The sequence below is a fragment of the Convolutriloba macropyga genome, unplaced genomic scaffold (genome assembly GCF_964194025.1).
Source record: "Convolutriloba macropyga unplaced genomic scaffold, txConMacr16.3 SCAFFOLD_4033, whole genome shotgun sequence".
NCBI lineage: Eukaryota > Metazoa > Xenacoelomorpha > Acoela > Convolutidae > Convolutriloba > Convolutriloba macropyga.
This window is the reverse complement of record NW_027451875.1, coordinates 12,501-23,820: the sequence shown is the minus strand read 5'-3', so window position 1 is coordinate 23,820 and position 11,320 is coordinate 12,501. Positions and strand designations below refer to the sequence as shown.

At 36.5% G+C, this 11,320-nt stretch overlaps 1 protein-coding gene across 1 annotated transcript in view; it reads left to right on the top strand.

The window, feature by feature from the left end:
* The first annotated feature begins 2,714 nt into the window (after positions 1 to 2,714).
* LOC142357019 (uncharacterized) overlaps positions 2,715 to 11,320 on the top strand; it is an 18,424-nt gene continuing 9,818 nt past the window's right edge. The window contains exon 1 of the mRNA XM_075408740.1: positions 2,715 to 2,831. Within this exon, the coding sequence (XP_075264855.1) occupies positions 2,775 to 2,831 (57 nt within the window). The 5' untranslated portion in view covers positions 2,715 to 2,774. The remainder of the gene's footprint in view (positions 2,832 to 11,320) is intronic.

The following is an 11,320-nucleotide window of genomic DNA, read 5'->3' as shown; positions in this document are numbered from 1 at the left end:
GAAGATGGGCTGCAGACAAATTTCTGAACCTCTTTTGGATGTTTGCTAAGTTTCGTTCTTTATTTCATAAACAAGTTTCCTTGACAAAATTGTATCCAGGGTCGAGGTTCGGCGGGGAATTTTTGTAAGAAATGCTATGAAAATCGTTAAAAAAATTTCACTGCGAATTTCTTACAACTTTTTGCAGTGAATGCGATGAATTGCGGTGAATTATTTATTTTCACCGCGTTCTCAGTGTTCTTACGAAAAATAATCTTCTCTACCCGGGTTCGAACCTCGACCTCCTCCATGCCCTCAACTGCTGATTCTACTGCGCCAACTGTCACTAACATTAGATTGAGTAAACGTTGGAAATCAAATGCGGAGAAATTTCGTAAGAAATGCGGTGAATTTCGCGCTGAACTTTTTTTTTTAAAAATGCGGTGAATTGCGGTGAATTATTTTTTTTCACCGCATTCACCGCTTTCACCGCATTTCTTACATTAATTTGCCACATAAGTCGTTGCGATGAATTTTTCCCGGGTCGAGGTTTTTGGGTAAATTTTCGTAAGAAATGCGGTGAATGCGGTGAATTTTCGTAAGAAATGCGGTGATTGCGGTGAATGCGGTGAAAAAAAATAATTCACCGTTTTCACCGCATTTCTTACGAAAATTCACCACCAAATTCACCGCATTTCTTACAAAAATTCACCGCATAGACTATTATGGCAAATTAATGTAAGAAATGCGGTGAATGCGGTGAATGCGGTGAAAAAAAATAATTCACCGCTTTCTCTCAAGCGGTGAATTATTTTTTTTCACCGCTAGATGCGGTGAAAAAAAATAATTCACCACATTTCACCGCATTTCTTACAAAAATTCACCGCATTTGCTTTCCAACGTTTACTCAATATGATTTAAATTCACGAGAAATGCCAAGGTAGTAAGTGACAGTTGGGGCAGTGGAGTAAGCAGCTGAAGGCATGCAAGAGGTCAGAGGATCGAACCCGTGTGGGGACGATTCTTTTTTGTAAGAATACTGAGAACGCGGTGAAAAAAAATAATTCACCGCGATTCACCGCATTCACCGCAAAAAGATGTAAGAAATACGCGGTGAAAATTATTTTTTTTCACCGCATTTCACCGCGTTTCTTACGAAAATTCACCACCAAACCTCGACCCGGGTTGTAAGAAATTCGGTTAATTTTGTGATGAATTTTTGTATGAAATGCGGTGAAATGCGGTGAAGTATTTATTGTCACTGCAATCACCGCGTTTCTTTCAAAAATTCACCGTATTCAACGCATTTCTTACAAAAGGTTACCCAAAAAACCTCGACCCGGGATAGGATTTAAATTTTTTCTGTCCTTTTATTCGTTCTAGTGTTCAATCTTATGAAATTGTGAAGTTTGGTCTCAATCAATTAAAAGCTTTTTTGTTTGCTCGTCTGTACGTTTTTAAATGAAACTATTAAAAATTAAACAAAATTTTAACAATTTTTTTGTCCAATTTAAAATTAGTCTATCTGTATTCCAATAGGTAGATAATTAAGCTTAAATGCGCATGAACGATGTAGGAATATTATGTGCCCTGTAAATTAGCGGCCTCCTTGTTTCTATTTTAGCACCGGTTCTTAATGGCCTTTGAAAATCAAGGTTTTGAAGGAATTACTGTTTCGAACACACAATGCTCTGAAAATGGTGAACTAGTTGAAGTGAAGTGTTCAAAGCAATTTTCAGAGCAATTCCTTGCAATCAATCACCGCATATCATACATTTCCGCCACAAACTCCGCCGCATACTTCAGCACTTATATCATCCCTAATCTCATAACAGCCATTATTTGTAAAAATTATGGTTTATAACGGCAAATTTTTTTTCATGGTTTTTTGAAATTTTTTTTCACGGTGAGTATAAAACTCTAACCGCTAAAATTCGGTAATTGTTCATAAATTCGGTCATAAAGAAAAAGTATTGAATCTGATTTAATTAAACGATTTCATAGAATAGTAAAAAGAGTGACTGGTGGCGCAGATATGACTGCTAAGAACGCTGACATTGGTTCGGACTCTAATTAAACGCTTTAAGTCGTACAGCGGGATAATGGAAACGTGCTGATGCAAATATTGGTTTTGTTACTTTCTCTTCAATTTCAGAAGAAGTGAGTTTCAAATATGAAAAAAGCGAAGTAGTGAAAAAGTTCCTCAAATTATGCGCTACCTGCACAAGCTGATAGGATTTAATTGCCGAGCCAAACGCGTAAACAAGTTGCACTTAAAGTCAAAAATTCAGGACTTCATTTATTGTCGAGTGAAAGTCGAAGAAGTCATTTATAGTTTAGCCAAACCTGTTTAATACAATAACATATGGAGCACTGTATTGCCAACATTGGTCTTTCATAAAGTCGAGGCCTTAAGTAGGGATCAGTAGGCCGCAAAAGGTACACTTTGGGGCTCTTATGACAACTTCATTTTCTCAAACTGATCATTAATTACTTAAAATCCAACACGGCAGTTTTTAGCGTCAAATTTTAAGATGCACATTTTTTCATGACTAATTTTTTAGATTGGTGCTAATTTTCAATTGGTCTTTTTAATTCACCATTAGTAGTGCAATGTCCATTTATGTAATTATTTGCAATCTAGGCTTCATTTAAGTTAGCAGCTACAGAGGAAAACATTTTCAAATTTGAATGACTTTTCTCGAGCATAAATTAAGTATTGCAGTGTGTGCATTGATGCAAATATTTTTTAGGACGGAGAGGGAGTGATAAATGCAACAAAATTGGGCACAGTGATGAGAAAGATGGGATTGAACCCAACAGATGCAGAACTCATTGACATGATCAACGAAGTTAGTCTCCTCCAGCCAAAATACCCAAATGTTCAAGACAAAATGGCTGAAATTGGAACAAACTGAACGGGGGAAAAGAAGTTTGAATTTTAGTCTTTTCAGCAGAAAAAGAAATCTTCAAATGGAAATTGACCTCTCAGCATGCATAATTTTGGCTTTGCTTTGCGAAACAGTTAGAGTACATAACTCAAAGGTGTCCATAAATTCGTTAACATAACTCAGAGTAACATAACTCAAAAGTCTCCATAAAGTTTGGCTTTTGGCTAACAGTCAGAGTAACACAACTCAAAGGTCTCCATAAATTCGTGCCTTAAAAGTAGCTCAAAGGAGGAACCGTGTTGCTGGTTTCCCTGGATTCAAACATCAGAAATAGTTGGTTTTGGGCAATTTTACTTCACCAAACCGATCAAAGCCTTTATGTTTTCTTGGTCGTTTAGATCGGTTTTTTTGTTCTAAAAATCTTACAAAAAGGACAGTCCTTGTCAGGATACAAACCTACACTCAAAGATTACCAGCCAAATTCTGCTTCAATGCACCACCTCTCAATTAGTGTTACTCTACTTTTTTGCATTTAAATCAAATTGAGGCTGACGATACCAACAAAACGACAATAATCGACACTTTGTATATAAAATTCTAACAACACCGACAAAAACGACGATAATGGACAATTCGTACATAAAAAAACCCGATAAAATCGACAAAAATTGACAAAAAAGAACGACACGGCGGTTATTGTGTCAATTTTGTAGCTTTGTCTCAACACGAGAAGGCTATAAAAACCACAAGTTAAAAACTGTAGACTACTTAGAGCAAAAAATTTGTTATTTAGTTTTGTGCGCGTTGTGTTAGGGAGTCTAATCAGGTGCAACGACGATGAAAATGCATCACCATTAGATTTGAACTCACATGTCCTAATTGCAAGCCTAGTATGTTTTCCACTTTACCACCTGGTCTGAAGATCTAAAACTTGTTTGTCTCTTATAAACCGTTCTCTCGTCCTTTCCTGTATTTCACGGCTTCATTTATCTAGCCCAGTATACGTTGAACAAGTAGAGCTTTTTGTCAAGCTATGTCAATATCCTAGTATGCAAAAGTTGCCTTAATTTTTTTTCTTCCACCCATCTAACAAGATGCTATTCTTTGTGTCAAAAGAAACCTAAATAAGTGAGCAAAACAAATATACTAAATAAGGTTTCATCACTACAAAACTTTATCTAGGAGCTAAAATAACTGAGGCAATTGAAAACTGCAGATGAGTATTCAACCGCAGACCGCAATATTCAACTGCAGTATTCAAAATAAGGTCATCTGGTAAACGGAGAAATTTTCTCATGAATATTGTTTAATGTTTAATCACGAAAGTAAGATGATAATGAAAGTCTTTAAAGCGGATTTTTTCAAGAAATTCAGCATCTATACGGCATCGAATATTGCTCCGAACTGAAAAGCAGGCCTAAATAGCTTCTACTTGCTCTCGGATTTTTCTCATCTTCCTGTCTAGCTCAGAGAATTAACTATTAAAAATGGCCATTTGATAGTTTACGAGCGTACAACAACGGCTCTCCCACTTTTAAAATTTAAGCTTTAAATAGTTCTTTTTAGCGCTGCCAAATCAGTTCGGATATTTTTTTTCTGCAGTCGCCATTTGTAACTGTATATTCGCTAAATTTTCATATTTGTATTACAAAATCAGTTTGTGACTATTTGCAATAGATCATAGTGACCGAGTTTACAGCAGATCAGACAATACGGGATCTCATTCTGTTTACCGGATCCATCAGATAGTGAAACAAATCAAAGACAAAGATATATGTCTAAGACCAGTTTGAGCAAAAAATTAAACAAATACGTTGGTTGGGTTTTGTTTCTTCCCGGGTTGAAATATCAGAAGAAGGGGGTAGCAACACGTGAATTGCTGCTAAACTAATCTGTAGATACAAGACCCAAGAGTAACCGATAATTTACTTCAACATAAAAAGTTTTCAAATCTTTTTAAGTTTTTCATAACAAGACACAAGTTAACAATTCACTGCTCCAGATTACTGAAACTTCGGAACATAGTAACAGGTTTTTACAACTCAAGACAGTTTTTCTTTGCAATAGTCCTGGTGAGTCATAAGTAGAAAGCCGTTGTCTGCGGCTGTAGTCGTTGTCAAGTGCATGTCTAGCTTCTGTTTTAACCTAATTGTTATGTTTTTGCACGTGACTGAAACTAGAATTGAAAAAACTGGAGCTCTATTTGACTATTACTACAACTAGATAACGGCTATGACAACAAAAATTTGTTACATAAACAACAAACATTAAAAAAATTTCCATTCTCAGTTTTTGAACGTGATATAGTTTTCTGCTTATGCTCCGACAATTCCGGCCCCGTTTTCCTTCGTTAAAGCTTTTTGGTAAGTCGTATTTCCTGAGCGAGCTTCACAACAGGCATTTGTACACTCTTTCTTTTGTTACAATCTCTGCTAATGGAAATAGTCTGAGGTTTAATGTAAATGCATCAGAGTTGTGTTCATCAGAACTGACTGCTGTCATTTGTGGTTCAATCAATTTTGTCTCACAAGCCACATTGTGGTTGATAGATCTTCCGTTGTTGATCAATTGTACAACACTTAATATATGTTTTTATTGCATTTCTGACGATACACTAACACAATCCTCCAAAGCTAGGAGCCGCGGGTGGATTGAACATCCATCTCATCCTTGCAGAAAAAAATTTCCTCAGTCTTCTGTTGCAACATATTCTTTAAATTGCATGTGTGCGCTAAATATGTTTGTCACGTTCTCACTGTTGACATTTATTGGCTTGCTTCTTTGACACATAACCCTCATAAATGCGATCTGACAATCCGTTCTTTGGAACCATATCTATTAGCATGGTTCGTAATACTAGACATTTTAACAAACAACATCATCTGTTTTCAGGCCTGCTCCCAACTGTTACAATAAAGGGCAATAAGAGGCTCTTGAAGCAACAAATTTTTCTGTTGGTAGCTTGGCCATTGCTGAAAGCATTGTTTATGCTCCGACTCTACAGCACGCTATACATTTGTTTTTCGCCAAATAAAAAGCATTTCTTACGCCAATGGTCCAAAATTGTTGCAAAACAATTTTTCTCAAGACTTCAGTCTGCTCCTGTGAATTGTTAGTTTGGTAGTTATGCGAAAATAGTTTCTTAATTTGATCTTTCTAGTGTAAGTAGTTTGGTTTTTTTATATTGAAGTTCAGTTTACGGTTGCGTATTCTGCCTTGGGCACGAAAAAGTCCCTTTTGTCATGGAAGAATGAGAAACGTAAAATCTGGCTGCCTTTCAGATTTTTCTATTCAGATTAGAGTTTTAAACTCTCCAGCAAAGTGTTTTGGCTACAAAAGTTTCAAATAATTGTTTTTGCTTTCCTCTTTTCTTCAATACAAATAGTCTTTGTGGCCCGTTTAGTTCGTTAACCGCTCACTGCAAAAGTGCAATTGTAGTTAGCTGACAATGAGAATAATAACCCTGTGCTATTGATTAAATGCTTTCTGTTCTTCAAAATGTGTTGTGACGACTCGATGAGAGAGCGGTATAGCTCATTGAACACCCCAATAGTTTCTTCAGGTGTTTGTTTTCTACTGGTTTGTTAATATTAATCTATAGAAATTGCCCTGATTTGCACCAAAGATTCTGTGAAGTTGCTGTGAATTGCTGTGAAAGGGAATTCATCTCCATTATCAAAGCTGACTCATTTAAAGGCATATTTTGCGCACGTTGAGGCACTTTTTTGATCAAAAATGAAGCACTGTTACTCGCATATTGCACCCACCGATTCATTATATCCATAAAATCTTAGTCAGCTTCTCTTCTGTTCATAAACGTGCAGTTGCAGAAACGTTAATTCCATATTGGCCGTCGGTACCATTGGTCATTCATGAAATCTAATAAGTCTCCCAATCCATCCTTTTATGAAATCAGAAATCACTCGTGTAAACTCTCTAGTACTTCCTAGCACATTTTGTGCCTAATCATTCTTCTTTGACTGACTGAAAACGATGTTTTTGGAAGAGGAAGTTTCTATGACTCACCATGTGACTCGAGCAATTGAACTTTTGATTCTAGTGCTTTTATTTTCTAGTAAACTCCGTCTGTCTTCAGATATCTCCCTCGCTCTGCTAAGTATTCTAACCACTACATTGATGTCTCGCGCTTCCAACTTCCTTTTATACCGAATGCGTTGAATATAGGATTTCTGATCGCATGTTTTCTTCTTAGACAATAATAATATAAGCTTTCCATTTTTGCTGAATCGTTACGATTTTCGGTTTTCGTGTATTTAAATAATTGGACCGTCTCAAATACAATGTGTGTCATCAGCTAGTGGGCAGTGATTTTTCGGCGTTAGACCTGATTCTTTAACATACAAAATTGCACTTTAAAATTGTTTTTACTTCTTAGGAATTATTTTCTCTATTTGTCTTCCGTCTCTTCTCTCCTTTGCGACCACCTTTAGGCCTTTAAAGTCCTTCATGTACAAATAACTTTCAAGTACACCCGCTATGATTAGATCCGGCTTCCGGCTAGTCCTGTCCTTTCCATCTACATAGAACTACTATTTCGTTTTGATAACCAATGGTAGCTCATCTACTTGTACAATGTACCGTGTACAATGTTGAAACTGTTTGCCGATCGCTAATATGTTTGTACTTTTTGAGTGGGTTCCCAAATTTAGATATAAGACATCAAAATTTTGAATCAGGCTTGCCGAATTGTCAGTTTTCACTGAATTTGCTTTTTGTTTGCTCTCGCTGATCTGAAGGGAAATGCGGTCTTCCATTTTTTTTCTGAGAAAAAATCAGTAAGCAGGATAAAACAGTCAAGAATATCCCAATCCTGAGGTTATCGATTTTGTTTTTTTTCAATGGCGTCTTCAAAGGGCTCTGCGTTTTCTGAATCAGGGGTAATAAGTTTATCTGCTGATGTGGTAAAATTGCTTGACCACTCAAGCCTCTTATTTGCCTTTCCACCAAAACTGTAAAGTTGTAATTTCTGAAAACAGCTGCTGCTTGAATGTCCATTGTTGAGTCTCATGGAAAAATTAGGAAAGAAATTTCGTCCTTCAAGGCTTTACCAGTGCCTAGGTACCATGAACAACGACGATTCTCAGTTAGTTCAAGGCTGAAAACAATTATTGTCTCCTTTATAGTTTCAGCACAAACTGCAACATCTTTTTTTACACATACCAAATTGAATGTTGACCCTTCATGGGCTTTCAATTGTTGGGAGTGTACTTTAAATTTTCCAATGCTGCTCTTTGCAATTGGCATCAAGCGCTTGCTCTCGTTCTCGGAGTTGAATCTGTGTTCCGAATTTTTTCATCTGATTTTTCAGCTACTTTTTTCCATCAAATTGTGTTTTTTTTAGTTGCAATCTTGTTCCTTATTCGACTTTGATTTACGTCTCCTGAACGTTCTCTTCACCAAAGATTATTAGATTGTACATTTCAAATCTCTTTGTCCTTTAAAAAGTTGGTGAGAGTGGCTGTCATTCTCTTAATTCTTTTGTTAGACAGTTTTTAAATTGCCGGTCCTATTGCCATTTTGAAAACCCTTATCCCAATTTCCTAAAGTTGCTGTGAGCAGGTAAAAGTCTGCTTTTCAAAATTGCTGAAAATCGGCCATTGAGTCGATTTACTTTGTAAATTGGGTAGCAGTTGAACTCTTCACTTTTTCTCGTGTACCATCTGTACACGAGAAAAAGTGAACAGTCCAATTGCTACCTAATTTACAAAATAAATTGACTCAATGGCGGATTTTCAGCAATTTTGAAAAGCAGACTTTTACCTGCTCACAGCAATTTTAGGAAACTTGGAAAAAGGTTTTCAAAATGGCAATAGGACCGGCAATTTAAAAACTGTCTAACAAAAGAATTAAGAGAATGACAGCCACTCTCACCAACTTTTTCTCGTGTACAGATGGAGACTGCTTTGTAGTTTCCTTGCTTCCAACTGCCTTTCTAACTCTTTCGTTGTGTTTGTTTTTGTATGCAGTTCGATACGGCGATTTAGGCTTACGGTGTGGATTGGCGAACCAAAATTGCTCTCCCACTTATATGAAGGAGATCATTACACCACCCCGTTCGTTTTTGAATTTCTTAACATTGCAGGGTAATTTGTTTTGTATTCTCCTTTTGCTTGTATCTGATTGCCCGGTTTTTTTTTTACCATGGCAATTCAATTCCCGATCATGGCTAGTTGTTGCATCCAATTTTTTAAAATCAGATTGGCCTGTGTTTTTACAAACCGCGCAATACGAGATTTTTTAACGTTCCAGTGCAATCGAATAGAGACACAAATTGACGACAAATTTATGTATGTCGAATGACTGTTGACGTCAACTGATTTTAACAAATACAAACCGGATATTCCTCTTGTACTCATGGTTCGAAGTAAAAATTGCTGGTTGTAGGAACAGAAGAATTGCATCTCAAATAGTTTGCAAAACAAGAAACTTGAAAACATAAAGTTCTGCATATATAGTCTTCAACAAGACAGAGCAACATTTTATGAGTGGGTTCTCAAATTTAGATATAAGACATCAAAAACTTGAATCAAGCTTGCCGAATTGTCAGTTTTCACTGAATTTGCTTTTTGTTTGCTCTCGCTGATCTGAAGGGAAATGCGGTCTTCCAATTTTTTTCTGAGAAAAAATCAGTAAGCAGGATAAAACAGTCAAGAGTATCCCAATCCTGAGGTTATCGATTTTGTTTTTTTTCAATGGCGTCTTGAAAGGGCTCTGCGTTTTCTGAATCAGGGGTCATAAGTTTATCTGTTGATGTGGTAAAATTGCTGGACCACTCAAGCCTCTTATTTGCCTTTCCACCAAAACTGTAAAGTTGTAATTTCTGAAAACTGCTGCTGCTTGAATGTCCAGTGTTGAGTCGCATCGAAAAATTAAGAAAGAAATTTAGTCCTTCAAGGCTTGATCATGCCTAGGTACCATGAACAACGACGGTTCTCAGTTAGTTCAAGGCTGAAAACAACTGTTCTCTCCTTTATTGTTTTAGCACACTCTGCAACATCTTTTTTTTACGCATACAAAATTGATTTTTGACCCTTCATGGGCTTTCAATTGTCGCGAGTGTACTTTAGATTTTCCAATGCTGCTCTTTGCATTTGGCATCAAGCGCTTGCTCTCGTTCTCGGAGTTGAATCTGTGTTCCGAATTTTTTCATCTGATTTTTCAGCTACTCTTTTCCATCAAATTGTGTTTTTTCAAGTTGCAATCTTGTTCCTTATTCGATTTTGATTTACGTCTCCTGAACGTTCTCTTCACCAAAGATTATTAGATTGTACATTTCAAATCTCTTTGTCCTTTAAAAAGTTGGTGAGAGTGGCTGTCATTCTCTTAATTCTTTCGTTAGACAGTTTTTAAATTGCCGGTCCTTTTGCCATTTTGAAAACCCTTTTCCAAGTTTCCTAAAGTTGCTGTGAGCAGGTAAAATTCTGCTTTTCAAAATTGCTGAAAATCCGACATTGATTCGATTTATTTCGTATATTGGGTAGCAGTTGGACTCTTCATTTTTTCTCGTGTACCCATTTGTACACGAGAAAAATTGAACAGTCCAATTGCTACCTAATTTACAAAATAATTTTACTCAATGGCGGATTTTCAGCAATTTTGAAAAGCAGACTTTTACCTGAGCACAGCAACTTTAGGAAAATTGGAAAAGGGTTTTCAAAATGGCAATAGGGCCGGCAATTTAAAAACTGTCTAACAAATGAATTAAGAGAATGACAGCCACTCTCACCAACTTTTTCTCGTGTACAGATGGAGACTGCTTTGTAGTTTCCTTGCTTCAAACTGTCTTTCTAACTCTTTCGTTGTGTTTGTTTTTATATGCAGTTCGATACGGCGATCTAGGCTTACGGTTTCGATTGGCGAACCAAAATTGCTCTCCCACCTATATGAAGGAGACCATTACACCACCCCCGTTCGTTTTTGCAATTCTTAACATTGCAGGATAATTTGTTTTGTTTTCTCCTTTTGCTTGTATCTGATTACCCGGTTTATTTTTACAGTGGTTATTCAATTCACGATCATGGCTAGTTGTTGCATCCAATTTTTTAAAATCAGATTGGCCTGTGTTTTTACAGACCTCGCAATACGAGATTTTTTTAACGCGTTCCAGTGCAATCGAATAGAGACACAAATTGACGACAAATTTATGTATGTCGAATGACTGTTGACGTCAACTGATTTTAACAAATACAAACCGGATATTCCTCTTGTACTCATGGTTCGAAGTAAAAATTGCTGGTTGTAGGAACAGAAGAATTGCATCTCAAATAGTTTGCAAAACAGGAAACCTGAAAACATAAAGTTCTGCTTATATAGTCTTCAACAAGACAGAGAAACATTTTATAGCTAGAACATATTTATAGTACAGTACACAGTAATACGATGCTTGCTGCTAAAACCAATTGCGATAGCTTTGATAGGTTATAGGAAAG